The sequence below is a fragment of the Carlito syrichta genome, unplaced genomic scaffold (assembly GCF_000164805.1).
Source record: "Carlito syrichta isolate Samal-C Ts95f unplaced genomic scaffold, Tarsius_syrichta-2.0.1 Scaffold304667, whole genome shotgun sequence".
In the NCBI taxonomy this organism is placed as follows: Eukaryota; Metazoa; Chordata; class Mammalia; order Primates; family Tarsiidae; genus Carlito; species Carlito syrichta.
In genome coordinates this window covers 268,923-290,033 of record NW_007248763.1, presented here as the reverse complement: position 1 = coordinate 290,033, position 21,111 = coordinate 268,923, and the positions used below count along the sequence as shown (strand labels likewise).

General features: G+C 41.7%; 1 protein-coding gene across 1 annotated transcript in view; it reads right to left on the bottom strand.

Moving 5' to 3' along the window:
- SLC35F1 (solute carrier family 35 member F1) overlaps window positions 1-21,111 on the bottom strand; it is a 165,389-nt gene that overhangs the window by 37,804 nt on the left and 106,474 nt on the right. The window contains exons 4-7 of the mRNA XM_021713678.1: window positions 20,654-20,691; window positions 19,944-20,293; window positions 15,228-15,386; window positions 13,283-13,335 (exon numbers count right to left, since the gene is read on the bottom strand). Coding sequence (XP_021569353.1) covers window positions 13,283-13,335; window positions 15,228-15,386; window positions 19,944-20,293; window positions 20,654-20,691 — 600 coding nt within the window. The remainder of the gene's footprint in view (window positions 1-13,282; window positions 13,336-15,227; window positions 15,387-19,943; window positions 20,294-20,653; window positions 20,692-21,111) is intronic.

Sequence of the window (21,111 nt, the reverse complement as noted above, 5' to 3'; positions counted from 1 at the left end):
TTCACAGGCTTTATGGAACACCAACACAACAGAAAAAAATCAACAAAGCAACCAGATAACAATCAGTATGATGAATAGAATAATACCTTACATATCATTATTAACTTTGAATGCAAATGGTATCAATGCCCCACTAAAAAGATATATACTGGAAGAATGGATAAAAAAAAAACATAGCCCAAATATCTGCTACCTTTAAGAGACCCACTTAGCTCACAAAGATTCCTATAGACACGAGGTAAAGGGGTGGTGAAAAATATTCCATACAAATGAAAGCCAAAATGAGCAAGAGTAGCCATTCTCATATCAGACAAAACACACTTTCAATTAACAACAGTAAAAATGACAAAGATGGTTATTATGTAATGATAAAGAACGAATCCAATGAGAAGGCATAGCAATTTAAAATATATATGTGCCTACTAGAACCCCAGCTTTTAAGACAAATTCTGCTAGATTAAAAAAAAGAGATAAAACAGCAATAAAATAATTGTGGGAGACTTCTATACTCCACTGACAGCAATGTACAGATCATCAAGGTAGACAGTCAACAACAACAAAATTGGAGCTAAACAGGACTTTAGAGGAAATGGAACTAACAGACATCTACAGAACACTCTATCCCCAAACTACATTCTCCAAGATAAATCATATGATAAGCCACAAATAAAGTCTCAATACATTTAAAAAAAATCAAAATCACAGCAAGTATCATCTCAGACCAGCCTTCCAAATAGCTGAAACTACAGGCGCATGCTACCATGCCTGGCTAATTTTTAAAAAAATGTATTGTAGAGACAAGGTCTTGTCAAGTTGCCTGGGCTGGTTTTGAAGCCACGGGCTCAGATAATCCACTCACCTCAGTCTCCCAAAGTGCTGGGATTACAGGCTGAGCCACCTACAATGTGTAGTTTTAAATACTATAGGTTTACCTCAATTATTTCCATGAATGAAATAATCTAGAGTCTCACGCTGCAATTAGAGAAAAGTGCTTGTGTTTTTAACTCTTCTTCAAGCCTATCTTCCTTTCTTCTTACTGCATCATCTTTTATCTAGATTCAGCCTTCTGAGATAATTAGGAAACAACCTTCAATTAAGCCCAGAAGTAGGTAGCATGCAGGTGTTCCCCCCTAAGCCAGATGATCTTTATTGCACAGTGAAGCACTCTTCTGGCCAGAGAACTTTAAAGATAGTTTTTACTTTGCTGGAGATCCACCATGCTTTGTTCCCTGAACTAACACAAATAATCATACAACATTCAGTTATTTTTTACCCAAAGAGTCTAACAACATGCATGTTTGTATTTTCTCTTTAATGTCAAAGGGAACATCTAAGGTTTTCTTTCAGCTTTCTTAAAAATATATTTTATAATTTTCTTTTTTTGTGAAAGTGTTTCACTTCCAAAAATAAGTACATGGACAAATAAATAAATAAATCTATAAATTCAAAAAAGAAAACAAGAGTGAAGACTCAAATTAGCTCAATCAGAAATGAAAAGGGAGACAACTGACATGATAGACATTCAAATGATTATCCAGGACTATTATGAACACCTCTATGCAAACAAATTAGAAAATCTAGAGGAAATGGATAAATTATTGGAAACATATGACCTCTAATTAGGAAGACAAAGAAACCCTGAACAGGCCAAAAACAAGTAGTGAGATTAAAACAGTAATTAGAATTCTCACCCCCAAAAGAATCTTAGACCTGATGGACTCACAGCTGGATTCTACTAGATCTTCAAAGAAGGACTGGTACCAATTTTACTGAAGCTATTTTACAAGATAGAATAGGAGGGAATCCTCCTTAACTCATTTTATGAGGCCAATATCACTCTGATAATAATATAATTAACATAATTAAAAACAAAAATCATATGATCATTTTAATAGATGCAGAAAAGGCATTTGGTAAAATCCAGCATCTCTTCATGATAAAAAATCCTCAGCAAAATAGACATAAAGAGAATATTTCACAAAATAGAAAAAAAAAAACCCAGCTATATATGACAAACCCACAGCCAGTGTCATCTTGAATGGAGAAAAGTTGAACACATTCTCCTCAAACTGGAACAAGGCAAGGGTGCCCACTTTCACCACTACTATTCAACATAGTACTGGAAGTCCTAGCCAGAGCAATCGGGCAAGAAGAAGAAATTAAGGCTATCCAAATTGGAGAAGAAATCAAACTACCTCTGTATTCTGAAGATATGATTTTATACTTACAGAACACTAAAGTCTCCTCCAAAAGTCTTCTGGACTTGATAAATGAATTTGGTAAATGAATCAACACACAGAAATCAGTAGCACTGCTATACACCAATCACAACCAAATTGAGAATCAAATAAAAAAGCTAAAATATCTAGAAACATACTTAACCAACTAAGTGAAAGATCTCTATAAGGAGAAGTACAAAACTCTGATAAAAGAAATTGCAGAGGACACAAACAAATGGAGAAACATCTTAAGCGCATGGATTGGAAGAATCAATATTATTAGAATGACCATACTACCCAAAGTAATCTACAGATTCAATGCAACTCCTAACAAACTACCAATGTCATTTTTCACATAATAAGAAAAAAAATCCTAAAATTCCTGTGAAACCAAAAAATAGCCAGAATAGCCAAAGTAATCCTAAGCAGAAAGAACAAAGCTGGAGGCATCACATTATCTGACTTCAAATATATACTATAAGGCTGTAGTAACCAAAACAGCATGGCAATGGTACAAGGGCAGACACATGGATTGATGGAACAGAATAGAGAATCCAGAAATAAATCGCAAACCCAAATATCTACAACCAACTGATCTTTGACAAAGTAGACAAAAAAGTACACTAGGGAAAGGACACCTATTCAACAAATGGTGCTGGGAAAATTGGATGGCTACATGCAGAAAAATGAAACTTGATCCCTGTCTCTCCCCATTTATAAAAACTAACTCAAGATGGATTAAATACTTAAATGTCAAAACTGAAACCATAAAAAATCCTAGAAGAAAACCTAGAAAAAACGCTTTTGAACATCGACCTAGGCAAAGAATTTATGGCTAAAACCCTGAAAGCAAATGCAGAAACAAATAAGTGGGACTTTTATGAATCTAAAAAAACTTCTGTACAGCAAAAAAAAAATAAAATCAAAAAATCAATAGAGCAAACAGGCAACCTACAGAATAGGAGAAGGTATTTGCAAACTATAAATCTGACAAAGGATTAATATTCAGAATCTAAAAAGAACTCAAACAAATCAGCAAGAAAAAAGCAAATAACCCCGTTAAAAAGCAGGCAAACGACACGAATATATCTCTCTCAAAAGAAGACACACAAATTGCCAACACACATGAAAAATCGCTCCATGTCACTCATCATCAGGGAAGTGCAAATTAAAGTCACAATGAAATACCACCGTACACCAGTCAGAATGGCTATTATTAAAAAATTAAAACAAAAATAGAATCTAGTGAGGGTGCAGAGAAAAGGAACACTTATACACTGCGGGAGTGTAAATTAGTACTACCTTTATGGAAGTGGTATGGAGATTACTTAAGGAACTAAAAATAGATCTACCTTTTGTTCTATCAACCCTACTACTAGGTATCCACCCTAAGGAACAGAGGTCATTATATTAAAAAAGACACCTGCACTTGCATGTTCATCACAGCACAATTCACAATTGTGAAGATGTAGAATCAACCCAAATGCCTGTCAACTGATCAGTGGGTGATGAAAACGTGGTATATATTCACCATAGAGTACTATGCAGCCACAAAAGGGAATGAGATCATGTCCTTTGCAGCAACATGGATGGAGCTTAGATCATTGTCCTAAGTAAAATGACTTAGAAACAGAGGGCTGACATCACAAGTCATTCCTGTGTGGGTGCTGGACAGTCACAAAGATGGAAACAATAGACACTGGGGACACCAATAAGGAGGGAGTTGGGAGAGCGGTTAGGGTTCAGAGGCTGCCTATGGGCACAATGTCACTGTGGAGTGGCCTGAGCCAATCCTCACCACTATGCAATATGTCTATGTAATGAATATGCATGTGTACCCTCTGAATCTAAAATTAAAATTAGATGACTTCTTCTTGAATACAAGCATACAAGCATACATACATATTAGATGACTTCTTCGAATACAAGCATTAGGCCAAGTCTATAAAGGGCGCCAGGCTGGCTGGGTTGCTCAGCTAGGGCAAGTTGGTCCCACCAGAGGCCTCCGTGAGACTGATCAAGTCACCTGAATCACTCGTGCTTCAGATTAATGTAGGCAAAAAGAAAGGTGTATTCTTTACTATCTTCAGGGAAAGGACCAATCTCTTGTTTTGAGCTCCAGGAAGCCAAAACCCAAACAAGCATCAACCACAACGTCAAAAGTGACGAAGCCCCTGCATGTCATAAGCTGTGCTTGGTGACCCACAGTTGCCTTTTTCTTTCCTGTGACATTGGAGTTTTTCTTACGTTTGTTCACACATCCTTCAACAAAGTGTGACACATGAGATAACAGGAGTGTTAAAGTTATTTATTAGATTTCTGACTGTGTCTCCAACATTCCTGTACCTCAAAGAACATTTTGACTGCATTAGGTCATATATTTTACTGGGGTTTACTAATTAGATAGTCTCCACTAGTCTTTCTGTTCAGTAGAGTAAAACAGTGGAATAAAAACAAACAATAGCTATTATCCTCTTCTTTTAACTGCTCTGTATCTTGCAATTGACCGATGTTGTAGGAAGAGAACAGAATCTGTTTGAAACAGAATGCCTCCAAGTCCAGAAAATATAAAACACATTTATTCTCCCACTTACTACACAGGAAAAAAATCTTTTTACTTGGATAAACTAGCAACCGCATGAGCTGTAAAAGAGGCTGTATAAGGTAGATTACTGACATGGAGCGAGGGGAGGGAAATTCATGAACAGATCTTGGTACATGAAGACCCTCTGGGGTTCTGGTCCCCTAAATAAGACAATGTGAGCTCTCCACCAGGACACAGCGATCAGAACCTGGAACCCTCGGGCAACTTCCCAAGGGGTGAGGAAGGTCTGTGTGGATGCCGACCCTCCCTTGATGGCTCCCAGTTTCCAAGGAAGAAAGTGCAAATCAGGCTAAAAGTCTCCTGCCACTCTTGTATCTGTATTTTGTGACATGAGAGAAGACAGGACAGGACCATTTTCTTTGCTCGGCATTCGTTTACTCGCTTATTTCATCAACATTTATTCACTGAGTTAAACGATGGAATCTTGCAGGTCAGGATGAGATAACGAGGACAAAGGTGGCCCTGGTGTCAAAATATCCCCAAACCAACCCTACATGTGCTCCAGAAAGAATATGAAAGTGTGTGTGTGTGTGTGTGTGTGTGAATGTGACAGATACGTGAGGTACAATTTAGGATTAGCTGCACAAGTAGGCTGCAGGCAGGTAAAGTCTGGGCTTCTACTGGCCCTCTCTGTCGGTGGTGGGCCAGGCACCCTTTGTGTTGTCACGTGTCCCCGCCTTCCTCCTTTCTTTCCTCCCCTAGCAGTGCCCAGTGACCACCAATCCCTCCCTGTGCTCATGTGACTGTGGTTCAGGGTCCAGTTATGAGGCAGAACAAGTGAAGGTCAGTTCTTTGTTGCTGTGATAGACAACTTAGCATGACGGTCTCCAATTCTACCCAATTTCCTGCACAGTCCATGATTTTGTTCTTTATGGCTGAGTAATACTCCATCATACATATACGTCATGTTTTCTGCATCCAGTACCGTTCAATGAGTAGTAGGGCTGTTTTCATGAATTTGCTATTGTGAATAGTATGGCCATAAACGTGTGTGCAGGAGTCTTTTTTGGAGAATGATTTACATTGCTCTGGGTATATTCTCAGGAGAGGGGTTGCTGGATCGTATGGAAGGCCACTTTTCCATTCTTTAGGGACTGCCACACTGCTTTCCATAGAGGTTGAAGTAGCTTGCACTGCCACCAACAGTGTCTGCACTTGCACCGGCATCTATTTTTATTTATTTATTAATGATGACCATCCTTACCGGAGTTAGGCAGTATCTCATTGTAGCTTTAATTTGCATTTCTCTGATGATTAGTGAGGCTGAGCATTTTTTTTCATGTGTCTATTGGCTGCTTGTATGTCATGTTTTGAGAAGTGTCTGTTCATATCCTTTGTCTACTTTTTAATGGGGTTGTTTGTCTTTTTTCCTTTAACTTCATTTGAGTTTTTTGTAGATCCTTGATGTTAGACCTTCGTCAGATACATAATTTGCAATTTCTCCCATTCTGTGGGTTTTCTCTTTATTTTCTGGATGGTTGCTTTTGCTGTGCAAAAACTTTTCAGTTTGATGTGATCCCACCTGTCTATCTTAGCTTTTCTGACATTCGCTTTTGGGAACGTGGTCAAAAATTCACTGCCTACTCTGATGTACATAAGAGTGTTTCCTGTGTTTTCTTTTAGGATTCTTATAGTTTGAGGTTTTACATTTAGGTTTTTTGGTCTATTTAGAGATGATTTTTTGAAGATGGTGATGGGCAGGGGTCCAGTTTCATTCTTCTGCATGTGGTCAGTCAGTTTTCTCAGCACCATTTGCTAAATATGATCTCCTTTCCTGAGTGAATTTTATCAGCGGTTTTCTTTTTTAGTCAGAGACTCACTCTGCCGCCCAGCCTGGCGCGCAGTGGGATGTTCATGGCCACTGCAGCCTTGATCCGCCTCAGCCTTCCACGTAGCTGGAACTGCAGGCCTGTGCCACCACCCTGGCCGATTTTTTAACTTATCATAGAGAAACGGTCTCGTCAAGTTGCCCAGATTAGCCTTGAACCCCTGAGCTCAGGCAATCCTCTCGCCTCAGCCTCCCAAAGTGCTGGGATTACAGGTGTGAGCCACCATGCCTGGCCTATTAGGGGCTTTGTCAAAAATAAGTTGGTTGAGAGACCAAGTTTTTGCCTTTGCAATGTCTGTCTCTGTGCCTATTCTTCACTAATGCCAGGCTGTTTTAGTTACTGCAGCCCAGTAACGAAGCTTGGAGTCTGCAAGTGTGACATCTCCCACTTTGCTCCTGTTGCTGAGGTTGTTTTGGCTACTTGTGCTCTTCTCCTCCTTTCTCTTGCCGTGTGAATTTCTGTGCTGTCTTCTTCAGATCGGAGAAGCATGATGTTGGTAACTGGATGGGCAGTGCTGACTCTTTCAATCCATGAGCAAAGAATGTTTGTCCATTTGCTGGCATCCTTGACTTCCTTGAGCAGCAGTTTGCAGTTCTTAAGGTCTTCCACTTCTCAGGTTATGGGGATATCGAGGTATTGCTTTTTTGGGGGGGTGTCTATCATGAATGGGATTGTAATTTTTATTTGGTTCTCTGCCTGCTTGCTGCTGGTGTATAGAAAAGCAACTGTGTTTTGCACGTTAACTTTGTACCCCAAAACTTTACCAAAGCCATTTATCAGTGCAAGGGGACTTCTGATGGACTCCCTTGGGTTTTCAAGTTGCAGAATCATATCATCCAGAAAGAGGGATAGCTTAACTTTCTCTTTTCCTGTTTGGATACCCCTTATCACCTTCCCTTGTCTGATTACTCTGGCTAGGACTTCCTGCACCTTGTTGAACAGGAGGGGTGAGAATGGGCTTCCTTCTCTTGTTCCAACTACTGCCCATTGAGCAAAATGTTGGCTGTGGGTTTATCATATATGTTTTCAGGAATGCTCCTTCTATGCATAGAGGTTCAAGGGCTTTAATCAAGAAGGGATGCTGGGCTTTTTCAAATGCTTTTTTCTGCATCTAACAATGTAATCAAGCGGTTCTTGGTTTCCATCTGTTAATGTACTGAACTACACTTATGGTCTTATGAATGTATATATAATGTATCCCAGGAATAAAGCCCATCTGGTCATGGTAGATGATCCTTGAGATGTGTTGTTGGATCTGATTGGCCAGAATCTGATCAGAGAATTTTTGCAACTATCTTCATCAAGAAGATTGGCCTATAGTTCTCTTTTTTCTGTTGGGTCTTTGCCGGGTTTGGGTTTCAGTATGATGTTAGCTTCATAAAATGATTTGGGGAGAATCCATCATTCTCAATTGTCTGGAATACTTTCATAGCATTGCACACACACATCAAAAAAACAAGACAAAAAGCTGATTATTTGAAAGGATAAATAAGATCGACACCCAGAGATGCATCGGAGGAGTTTGTTTCAGCTCCTCCTTGTATGTCCTGTAATTCAGCTGGGATGCCATCTTTTTTTGGACTTTTCATGACTGAGTCGATTTCCTGGATTGTTATTGGCCTGTTTAGAGTTTCAATTTCTTTCTGTTTCAATCTTGGGAGGTTATTTGATGTCAGAAAGTCCATCATTTTCTTTAAGTTTTCTAGTTTATTTGCAAACAGGTGTTCATATTAATCTTTGACAATCTTTTGAATTTCTTCAGGGTCACTTTTGACTTCCCTTTTTGCATATCTAAATATGCTTATTTGGACTCTATTTTTTTAGTCAGTCTGGTCAGGGGACTGTCAATCTTATTTATCCTTTCAAATAATCAGTTTTTTGTCTTGTTGGTACTTTCTATGCTATCATTGTCTTCTATGTCCTGCAATTGTGACTGTATCTTCGTGATCTAGATTCTTCTGCTGAAGTTAGGATTTTGGTTATCTTGTCTTTCCAGCTCCCTTAGGTGTGACGTTAGGCTGTTTATGTGTAATCTTTCTGTTTTTTTGATGTGTGTGTGCAATGCTATGAATTTTCCTCTTAACGCTGCTTTCATGGCTTCCCAGAGATTCTGATAAAATGCTTCTTTGTTTTTGCTAGCTTCCAGGAATCTTTTTATTTCTCTGTTAATTCAGAAGTTGTTTAGCAACATGTTGTTTAGTGTTCATGTCTTTATGAGTCTGGGGGGGTGGATCTTGCTGGTGATGATATTTATCTTTATTCCATTGTGATCTGCCAAGATGCATTGTATTATAGTGATTTTTTGAATCCATGGACTGAGGAGTGAATGTATACTCTGTAGTTCTTGGGTGGTGTGTTTTGTAGATGTCTATTAATTTTATCTGATTGAACATCAAGTTGAGGTTCCAGATCTCCTTATTGGTTTTTTGCCTCAATGATCTATCTGGAGCTGCTAGTGGGGTATTTAGGTCTCCAACTATGATTTTGTGAGAGTCAATCTCCTTTTTAAGTTTCCTTGGCAGTTATTTTATAACACCTGGTGCTTCTGTATCAGGTGCATCTATGTTTAGGATGAATAATTCTTGCTGGGGGATTGAGTCTTTTATCATTATGCAGTGTCCTTTTAACATTTGATGTCTTGAAGACTGCTTTATCTGGTATCAGAATAGCTACTCATGCCTTCTTCTGTTTTTCTTTCTCCTGAAAGATCGTTTTCCAGCCTCCAGCGTTGAGTCTCTGGGTGTCTTTTGATGCAAGATGAGTTTCCTAGAGGCTGAAGATGGTTGGATCATGCTTTTTCTCCTCTCTATGTCTGTTCAGTGGTGCATTCACTCCATTCACATTCAAGTTGATTATCGAAATGTGAGAGTTTATCCCTGTCATAGGACACATAGGGGTTTTTTTTATTTCCTTTTACCTTTTGTATTTATAGATGAGTGTATCATTTCATTTTTGTGTGTCCTTGTGCTTTGTGTGCTCTGTTAATTCTTGTGTGCCTTTGGGATGGGCTTGGCCTTTTTTTTCTGTGTTCAACATCTTCTTAAGTGTCTTCTGAAGGGCTGGTCTGGAGGCAGCATATTATCTTAAGGATTGGATGTCTGGGAAGAATTTTAATTCTACATCACTGATGATGCTTACCTTGGTGGGGTAGGAAATTCTTTGTTGGAATTGCTTCTCTTTAAGAACATTAAAAATTGGGCTGGTCCCTTTTGGCTTACAGTGTTTCTGCAGATAAGTCTGGAGTGATTCTGACAGGTCTTCCCTGGAAGGTAATCTGCCCTTTCTATTTCACTGCCTTTAGGATTTTTTTCTTTCATGCTTACTTTGTGGAGGCAAATTACTATGTGTCTAGGGGATGGTCTTCTCATAAGATGTCATACAGGGGTTCTCTGAATTTCTTGTGCTTGTATGGTTATGTCTCTGATGATTTTGGGGAAGTTTTCTTGGATGACCTCATGGGATGCTTGTTCCATGGTGTTCTCCATTTTCCTTTCTGTTCCAGGGATACCAATCAAGTGAAGATTTGGCTTCTTGACATAGTCCCACATTTCTTGGAGGCTTTGCTCCTTCTTTTTGAGCTTTTTAAAAATATGTTTTTGACAGATTTGGTTAATTCTATATTTTGGTCTTCAAGCTCTGAGATTCTTTCCTCTACTTGGATTATCCTGCTCCCAATGCCTATTACTTTGTTATTAGTTTCATGGGTGGAGTTATTTCAATTATTTCAGAATAGGCTGGTTAGCCAACTCTGCTTTTACTTCCTAAAATTGGAAATCACTGCAGGCTTCTCTTGGCTTCTGTTGATTTTTGTCATCCAATCTCTGATTTCTGTGGCTGTCACCTGGGGTAGGTTGTTGTGGTGGGTTTCCATTGTTTATGTTCTGATGGCTAGTTTTTTGGATGCTATCTCTTTAGGACTCTGAGGGTTGCCTTTGTTTTTTTGTTGATTTTTTTCTCATTTGTGACAGGCCGTTTTTCTTTCTATAATTTTGTCGCTCAGTGAGAGAGGGAATAGCATTCACTCCTGCTCCTTGCTCAATCCAGTGACCTGCAGGTTTTCACTCTTACTGTTAAGCAAATTAGACCAGTTTTGGCCCTTGCTGCATGTGAGTGATGGCTCATACTTGGTTGGAAGGGGGTAAACTGACTTGGAGCATCTTAGATTCACTCACCCCATTTCTTCACTGGGTGGGACTTCAGTCCTTGTCCTAGCTTATGCGTGGCAGAGTATGAGGGGCTTGGTTCTGTGCCTGCTGTTGCTTTTCGGTCTCCATATGTTAAAGAGACCTTTGCTGGGGGCAGGATATTTTACCCATCCAAAAGTGTTCAAATATCTCCAGCAGTCAGGGGCTGAGTCTGTACTCTCTGTCTTGCTCTGTAAGAGAGGCACTAGTCTGTTTCTCCACTAGCTACCAGTGATGGGCAGGCCAGTCAGGTTCACTCTGCAGGTAGGGTTTTTTCTGCCTGGGAACTGGCTGCCACAGCAGTGGCTGGTCCATGGGTTTTGTTCCCCATTCCACTTGAGCTCTGGTTTCTCATTGCTAAGCCCTAACCAGGACTCCTCCTTCCAGATGGGACCAACAGCTCGAGCATGGCTGGGAGGGGTGAACTGACTCAAAACGTCTTGGAATTACTCACCCTCTCCCTCACTGAGTAGACCTTCCATTTTTGTCCAAGTCTTGGAACAGGGCAGGGAATGGGGTGCCCAGAATCCTGCATCTCCCCTCACTTTCTGGTCTCCATGCACTCAAGGTGTTGGTTTCACCCATCAAAAAGTGTTCAGGGCATTTCTGTTTATCAGCAGCTGTGTCCCTACTCTATTGAGGATGAATATTTGATTCCCCTTTGAGGCCCATTTTCATTGATATATAATAACTGTGTGTACGTATTAGGCCCATATGATATTTTGATATATGCACACAATGTGTAATAATCTAGTAAAGGTAACTGGGATATCTATCACCACAACCAGTGATCAAATTTTTGTGTTGGAAACATTCCAAATCTCTTCTAGCTATTTTGAAATACACAATAATTATTGTTAACTATAGTCACCCTACTATGCTATGGAGGCTATTTGGCCTCGTTTCCAATCAGGAATTAGATGAATGGCTTTGTAATGTGTCACTTTTACACTGTCCTTCCTCATCTTTGACTATAAGGGACTGACGTTTCAATAGCATTTGAGGGCCCAGAAAAAACAATCTTTTGAAGACACATTTAACTAACACTGAATTAGAATCTTGGTGGATGTCACATGGCATCCACATAATGAGAGAACTTTTAAAAATCATTGCTATGACCATCAATGCCAAATTAATTTATATTCAGGACCTCTGCCTGTGAAGTGCTACCGAGCCCGAGTGGCGTTTGGCTTCCCGGTGTTGATGGCCACAAGGCAAATACTTCTGAAACCTGCAGCTGTTTCCTTTCCCAGATGTCCTTCTTCTCTCCCCAGCCCCCTCTCTGTTGATTTTCACTTAGTGATAATATCCTGAAGCAAAACTCAAGAAAAATTAAGTGGCAGGTTTCTGGGACAGACACCAGGGCTGGGCAGCCCTTGAAGTCACTGGAGCCAACACCGAGGGAGAGCCTGGCACAACTCTGTAGCTACAGTGCACCTTTAGAGGGAATGATGTCAGGAGCAAGTTGGCCTCAGATGCTGGAGGGCTGAGGATAGGTAGGTGAAGTGATGCAGGGAAGTTTTTCATAATTGTTCTTCCTTTTGGATGCAGAATTTGGCTGAAGCTGTCAGTGGTGTCAAAGCTCACACAAGCTGGAGATGACCCAAGTTGCCAGTTTCATGTGGGACATGGTACGTACCCGTGCCCCACCCCCATTTACACCCCCTCTGCACACATTTTCTAAGCATTCCCATCAGTCAAGCTCAGTGCTCACTGTGGGGACCCATGAGTCTCGGACAGACACTGAGGGGATACCTGCTAAGGGCATGAAATGTCAGTCCCTTCCAGGGCTTGCTGTGATCGATCATTGGAACATTACCTACAATCTTAAATCCTCGTCCTATACTTTTTAGAGAAAAGTAATTTTAGAAACAGGTAGAGCCTGGGACACCCTGGATGACTATTAACTCGCCTAAAGTCTGTCTGGTTTTTTCTAAGTTCATTTGGAGATCAATTAACCATTTCTTATGAGCAAACTGCTCACTTCTGAAAAGGTCTTTATGGGCTCACAGTGTGCATTACACTGTTCCTTTTGTGGCTTTCTGTTAAGTTCAGTTTTTCCCCTTTACTGGAGTGGCACTTTTCAATGGTCACATCACTTTAGTGTTTCTCAGCTAAGGCAAATTGCTGTCACTTGCGTGCTACCACTGCCTTGGGGTATCTTTTCTTTCCAGTTGGTCTTTAACCTATAAACACACTTCTGTGTCTCCCCTGATGGCATCTTGGCGATGACAATGGGTGGAAGCTCCGTTAGGGAACATTACGAATCATGCCATTCAGTGTCTTCGAGTGTGCAGGAATTCCTAAAGTGATAAGGGGATATCACTTTCTCTTGTCCCCCACCACTCTAAATCCACTCTTTGTGCCCCACCTTCATCCCGTCTCTCTTCAAACACATTTCTCAGATTTGCTGAACACAGCCCCTTAGGTGAGCAAATTTCTTACCTATTTGCCAGTCCCAGGGCACCTTTAACAGCTCCTTGTGTTCCATTATAGCTCTGCAAATTCAAAGAAAGTGGCCTGATAAGCAAGACTAGAATGCACTCTGCCCTTTTTTCCCTCACCATATTCATACAAATCATGAAGCAATCGTGTGACTTTCAGAAAGTGCTTCCCGTCACACAGAGGCAAGTCTGACGAGGTAGCCCGGGCTCGCCCCTGAAGATCTCGGTAGAGTGTACCAGGAACTCGGGGAGCTCAGCCTTTGCCCTGCCTCCTCACCCACAGTTGGCCTACAGCCTTTGCTCCTGCTTGCTCAGATGCTTTCTAAAAAGCAAATGGTGAGGTTCAGAAAGTTTCTGTGCTTGCAGGTTTCATCAAGCCCCTGACTGAGCATTTCTAGGGTTGAAGTTTTCAAAGACGTATGTACATGAAAGCCATCTGGAGAGCAAGCTAAAACACAGCATTTCCTGGGGCTCGTTCCTAGAGATTCTGACTTTGTGGATCCGAGTGGGACCCACGGCTGTGCATTTCTGGAAAGCTCTCATGCGATGCTGGTGCCACACCTTGAGACGCACTGCCTAGGAGAGGACCAGGGGCAAGGCTGGCCTCATCCACTCTGCATTACCTGGTTGCGGGACACCCTCAACACCTCCCATTTACCAAAAACACTCTACTGTCACCTCCATCATGCTGGCAGCAATGTCCCCCAGAGGGCACATGCAGCTCTAATGGACCGCAATGGGAGCAAATGAGCGCTAGAGCTCGGAGCATATTTTTTGGACTCAAGAATAAGAGCCCATAAAAGCAGCACTCCATCTACAAAATGTTGACTAGGAGAGTTGAACTAGGCAATTCCTTTTCCTCTCACAAAGCTGAAGCACCAGATTTAGGAGCTTTAAAATGCATCATACTTTCAAAATAAACCGCAAATAAATCATTTTCAGAGAGTCTTCCCATCTCTGTGCCTTGTTTTCTGTGAAGTTTTTTACCAGCGTCTCAAGACACTGAAATTTGGAGGATTGTTGAAAACAGTGCACTTGTAAAACATGTTTAGGGGGCTGCCAAAATATCTTCCATAAATAATTTTAGACACTGAACCAAAAAATTACAAAGTACTTGCTTTGTAAAAAGAGATTTGGTAAAGTCAGGATTCCTTGTCTGTAAAAAGGGATTTGGCTAGATTGGATTGGAGGTTAGACTATCATCCTTTACCCTTCTGTGAAGCTAAAATGTTTGGCTTTTACTGACAGAAAATTATGCTTTGTGTGACCCTCTCACAACAAATTCAGAGGCAATCATCAGTGATGACTTATTTGCTCCAGTTCCAAAAGTATGGCAAAACGGTTGCTTTCTGATGCTTAGTGAATGTCTGTATTATATCTTTTCCTTTTTAAGGAAAATAGAAATGCTAAATTCTAAGAGATGAATTTGAAATATGGCTCAACCCTGCAAAATCCTAGGCAATAAAAGAGCAAATTTATAAAAGCGCAATTTTATTTTATGTATTTATTTTTTGCAATGAGTTTATTTTATTTTTATATTTTATTTTAAAGATGTGGGGTACAATTCAGGAAAAGGGGCAATTTTAAACTACCCATTTTTTGGCAGTGGTGGTCACTAGTAAACAGAATGTTCCTTTTTGTAAGTGCATCAAATTGTGGCTTTGATTATCTACTTTTCTAAGTAATAGCCCACTCACTGGTTTGGGAGAATCAATGTACTTCTAACGCTTTCTTGCAAATTATCTTCAAAGTCCATTAAATGCTTTGTAATAAGCCTGTTTAATTTAGAATAAATTTGGTAACAAGGATACTGATTTGAAGATCTCATAAGTCCTTTGTGTGGGAGGTTGGTGATTGGCTTCCAGCCTTGACACTCTAAGAACTGAAACTGTGAGACCAAGTCCTGGTAGCCTCTGCTATCTGAATTTCTTGTTATTTCTACTCACAACTGAATTCCACTGAAAAATGCTCCAAAAAGACCAATCATTCCCAGGAACTCCACTCGGCTCAGGGTTCGGACGATGTATTCTTCCCAGACGTTGGAGATACCGTAGAGTGTGGCCCCTCCTAAGACCAGGAGGTCTCCCACCAACTTATTTTCCCCTAGGAATCAAAACAAAAACAAAAGCACAGAGGGAGTTTTGTTAAAATAGTCTTGTCAAGAACCTGGCACCAGCAAACCGAACTCCCTTTGCCTAGTCTACTCTGATATTTTGAAGAAGTCCGGCAAAGTCCCACTCATGTTGAATTGCTTGGTTTATCTGTGCTCCAGACACGTTCTGAAGTACAAAGGTGGCTCGCGTCAACACAATCGGAAGTCTTTGCTCACCAAGACTAGTACTTTCAAAACTGGGCTAGTTTCTTCCAAGTTGCACTCCCTCCAGAAAGCCCACTGTCTTCTGTCCCGGCACGTGTCTGTGAACATATGTGAATATGTACACATGCTATATTTGCATCTCGGCATCTTCCAACGGTCTATGAGCACAGGAAAGAGCCAGCAGAAGCAGCGTGAATTTTCACCCTCTGCTATACAGGCGGAGAAGCCATAACAGAAGCAGCCAAGGCTCCACTTTGATCCTGAGCAAAGTGCGTCCTTGTTTAGAAAACGATAGTGAAAGGAATCATGAGCTGAAACGTTCAACTCCCCTGAAGTAAGTGCATACGAGCAAAAACACTTCACCTCAATATTTTTCTTTCCTCGCTAAAAAATCTACTTGTTCTAAACTTGGGTTTAGTGGGCGTGGGTTTCTGTCCGGGTTTCAATGTGTGCTTGCCCAAGGACCTCCTGGGGTTAGGCCACCCCTCCCGCCCCAGGAAGTGAGCGGCCAGGACAGGAGGGGAGTGGAACCAGCTGGAAAGGTGGTCACTGGCTCCGTCCTGTCGGCACCGCCGACCCCACACACGCAGCTCTGTGGCCGCTGGGACGCAGGAGGGCCAGGGCACGCGCCTGTGCAGTCTTTGCTCTTTTTTTTTAATGGGATGGATGCCTGCTCGGCATGGGAAAACTTTTTTTTCTTTTAAATTTTATTTTTAAAACGTGGGGTACAATTCAGGGTCAGGCGTACAGATGTTCATGACTCAGGCACCCCGGTGGATGAGGTGTGCCCCTCCCTCCCCTGGCTGTTTCCCTCCACTGCCCATCACAGCCCCCAGTTTCCCACCATGGCCAGTCCCTTTCTTGTAGAACTCCTCCTGCGAGATTCCGAGGAAGGGACTCACCTGAGCTTAGTTGGAGCCCAGGTCAGCTGGAACAGTCTGAGACTGCAGACCTGGGTTCTCATGGTTCCGAGGGGAGCACGGGGCATTCTCCAGGCAGTGACTTCATCTGAAAGGATCTGGGCAGGGCTTGGGGAAAGACCCTGGCACGCAGGCACCTTGGCAGACTCTATCTCTACTCTCCACAGTGCCACTTTTACTCAGGCAACTTCTCTGTCCTGGCAAGGACGGAGAGAGAGGGGAAGAAACCCCAAAAGGTGGAAGCTTGCTAGAGTTGCCCTCAAGGGAATGGACCGAGAAGGTGATTCTGCCAGGCTGGAAGCTCTCCCTGGGTTCACGGGGAGTCAGCATCACTGCTCAGGCGATGAGCTGAGAACCCGTGAGAAACCAGACTTGGTTGGGGGTCCCTGGGCATGTCTTCTAGGAGTATTAAGGGGGCTTTGACAGAGCATGGGATCTTCAGTAACCTGATTAATCTGTTTTATGCATCAAATATACAATAATGAAAACTTTTAAGTAGTTCATTTGAGGGATGACCCATAAAACAAAACACATCTATAGATAAAATTATACAATTATAGTGAACACGAATCAGTCTCTCTTTGCTCAGGAGACATTTCGGGATCTTGTGATGACATGAGGACGTTATTGTGAAAATCAATTACTGTTGGACTGGTGGATGGAGTGTGGAAGTGCTGCTCAATAGAACTCTTGGTTAATAAAACTAATTTTATGGAATAACTTCAGAAAAGCCAAATCATAATGAAACATTTGAATAGGAATTGGGGGAAACCTCTGTCTACCTTTGAAAAGTCCTAAGAAAAGAATACTGTTTCAGTCAGCAGACCCACCAATATTTTTCAAACTCCACTTTTGTTTAGTGATGACCTGTTCTGTTAACTGGTCTTTGACTAGACGAAATCTACTCACCAGTACTTTAAGTCTTCACCAGTCAGTGACGGTTATGAATAATAATAATAATAATAATAATAATAATACAATTTTGTGTAGCTGCAAGTTCAGAAGTGTTTTCTAAGTTATCAGTAACTAAAAAATTAAATGATATTTACTGTAATTTCACTGGTACTTATGTTTTAAATCATTTGAAAGTGGGTATATGTACATATAGCATAAGTGAAAACTTAGTTGATAAAAATATAATTAAATGAACCAGAACATTATTTTATCCAGTTCGTTATATATTATTATAATGAAGTGTGTAATATAATGAAATGTGTAAGAAAGTACTAGGACAAACATTCTGCATCTAAAATTGTATCTAGTTAACAAGAAATTACATCATGTAATTGTGACTCAATATTTGTTGATGCAGTGGATATCTGACATCGTGGCACCAGTTTCTACGTAAAGTTCAGGGGAAAATCAAGCTCAGAAAATCTGTCATTTATGTGTGTATGAAGCCACAACAGCTAACCATGCTTTGCACATTTTGGGCAAATGGGCACATCTGAAGTTATGAAACGTCCCTCCAGCCTGATTCTTCTCTCCCTCCTCAGAGTTTCCCAGCGTTGGCATCTGTCTGTGGCACCCGCCATATTCCACTCCATGTCTGTTCCTTGTTAACGTGCACATCTCACCCTCTCGCCAACACGTTCTCTGGCAACATAGGGTTGAAGAGCAAGGACCGTGGCTCCCTTCCAGCTGTGTGTTCTGTGCAGTCCCTGGTATGGATTCTGATGTGTTACACATTTTCAATAAATATCTAAATGAATAGCACTGACTGAAAAGGTCTGAATTCCTCTGATGGCAAAGGCTTTGGAGACAACAGCTTTCAGTTCAGGTAGAGCTGGGTCTAATCCCCTCTCTGTCACTCACTAGCTGTGTCACATTGGGCAAGCTATAGAGTTTGTCTGAACTTCAGTTTCCTTTTAAAACAGGGCTATCGTGAGACTAACATAAAATAATACATGTAAAATGCATTCATGGTATCTGACAGTGTTTACCAAATGGTGGCTTCAAAAAGTGAATTAATCATTTTTTTTGAGTAACTGCCTATCTCTTTGTTTTGAGCATTTCTCATTAGATTGTTCCTTGATTCTAATCAACACAGTCATCATTGCTTCACAGGAATTGGTTTTCCATATTAGATTTTTGTTTAGGTACGAGAAACATCAAGTTTGGAGGGATATTTGTGTATGTGTGATGGGGGAGAAGAGGGAAGAGCATTTAAAATCACTTACCACCAGATCAAGAAGTAAGTGGTGAGTTACACTATTCTGGAGTATTAAAAGACTATCAACACGAGTTCAAAAAACAGACCCATTCCGTTATTCCTGGCACATCATCATTCTGTGCCCTCCTCATTCTTACATTTTATACCGGGAGCACCTGAGAAGTTTCCTTTGGCGAGACTTAAAATGAGTAATTCCCGGACAGCTGACGAAGAAACAAGCCAACAAAGTAGAATTAAAGCAATGACTTTAGTTGTAATGAAGTCAAAGAAACTTTGAAAGGGCCAACATCAATACGTTTGGAGACTGAATTGTCAAGATCCCAAACTAAGGTGAGACAAGGATTAAGCAATGTAAAAAGGATCAAATCAGACATTCTCATTTCCTATGCAAAACTCTTGATGGGGTGATGACAATTTATGACAAGTTGCCCTGGTTAAAGCACTGGTGGGTGTCTATGGTGTTTTAGAAAAGTTTTATGACCCTGGACTAATGCAAGTGAATTCACTCTACTGCACAGGTGAAAACAAATGGAATATTTTTCATAATGATACGTATCAATTTTAGGATCACATTGGTCTCAAAACTAGTGTTTTCCTTTTAAAAAATGTTATGTGATAGCTTAAGTTGCTGTCTACTTTAACATTTTTGTAGAGATAGAGCATGTCTAATCATAACTTATAAAATGGACCTTTGGATCCTACATCTGGGCTGTCTTGAAGCAGCCCACTTGGGCACCATGTCGACAGCATGGGAGTTGTTCCACCATGACACACAAGACTCTGTTAACACAGGTGCTCCTTATGTCACAGAAGCAGCGACGCTGCGGGCCTCACACAGAAAAAGTCCCATGCCAGTGTGATTTAGCCACATCCGCACTATGTTTTTAAAACTGAACACTTTGGAATCCCTCACGTGAACTTACTTTCTGTTTTTTTTTATAGTTATTCATCTTTTCTAACACTTCATTTGAAAGTCAAAAAAAAGATTTATACAGATTGGTGAATACAATCTAGCAAAATCAATTCAAGTTAGCTTAACATCCCAGGCCGACACCTTCAGGTTTATCAGGACAACTTTCTCCCTTGACGACGGGATGCAAGGTGATGGTCGGAGTGGGTGGCAGGGGCTCAGGAGGGCCACGTTTTCATGACTAAGAGCAGGTTTCTGCTTCGTCTGTGTTGAAAGCTGAGAAAGTGTAATTAAATTGTGACTGCAGTGTACCAGTCACACTATATCAGACAGAAATAGAACCTGGTTGGTCCAAAGAGAGTGTCCATCTCCAAGGCCACTCCACATATAGAACGCAGCACAGGCTCTTTGGTATGACACTGACTGATAGGCCGTGGAACCAGCGTTGCATAGAAGAGAATCAGAAATGCCGAGGGGTGCGTTTTCAGTGTGCTCTTGAGGTAGGGCCTGGCAGAGTTGTAGGGCTGTGGATCTGAGGCCGGGGCTGTCTCGCTTGCTTTTCCCTCTATCTTCAGCTCACAGCAGCACCGGGGCGGGGAGTCCTGCTCTGGGAGCCTGGGGGACCAGTCCCTGCTCTGCTGGCTCTGTGACCTGGGGCAGCCCACTTGCCTGGCTTGGACCTCGGCGTTCTCCTAAGTCCAACCCAAGAGAGCTGAACAAGGCCCTTTTCATCGACAAAGTTCTGTGGTGCAGCATAAAGGACATCGTTTATCTCATCCAGAGAAACAGCCTAATTTTGACTCTTTATCACCTAGTTTCCTAGAAGAAAGGGCAATCCCAAGAACTATCCAAAAATGGGTACTCTCAGTCCCACTGCTAATGTTCAAAGAGATCTTTTCTTTCCCGTGTTCCAAAAGCCCTATTGCAGCACTAGAATTTTGGTATATTTGAAGGAATTGCAGTGTTTTAAAAATAGTCCTCTGGAAATCACCCTGGAACAGGACTCCCCCAGCAGATCCACAGCGTTGGATGAGTCAATCATGAAGCCTTACCTTCTGGGTCTCCGGGCTGCGACTGACACCCACAACCCCTTGCCCCAAACAGATAAAGCCATAAAAAGCCATGCACGCGGAGGCTGAATTTAGTGCTCGTTCATAAAAACACGGAGCGTTCCTAATTTCGTTCTTAAACGTTGTCCACGCTCAGGCCTGTAAGCCCACCTCCATCCGGCAGTTTGGAAGCTCAGCCCTTCGCTAAGCCACAGAGAAAGGCTCGGGCGGCGGAAAGGCGGGCAAGACGCCTGCGGCTCAGCAGTGGACTGACCCATCGCCGCCACCGCGAGAGGCCCATCCGGGCCAGGGAGCAGGCGCAGGACCGAACCGACCTCCAAAACACCTTCCCAGGTCACGGCTCCCGGTTTTAAGCCTCGGCCGCATGCCACTGGACTCGCGCGGGAAGGGCTAAACGCCGCGCTCTGCACCCTCCGTTGGCACAAGACACACGGATCCAG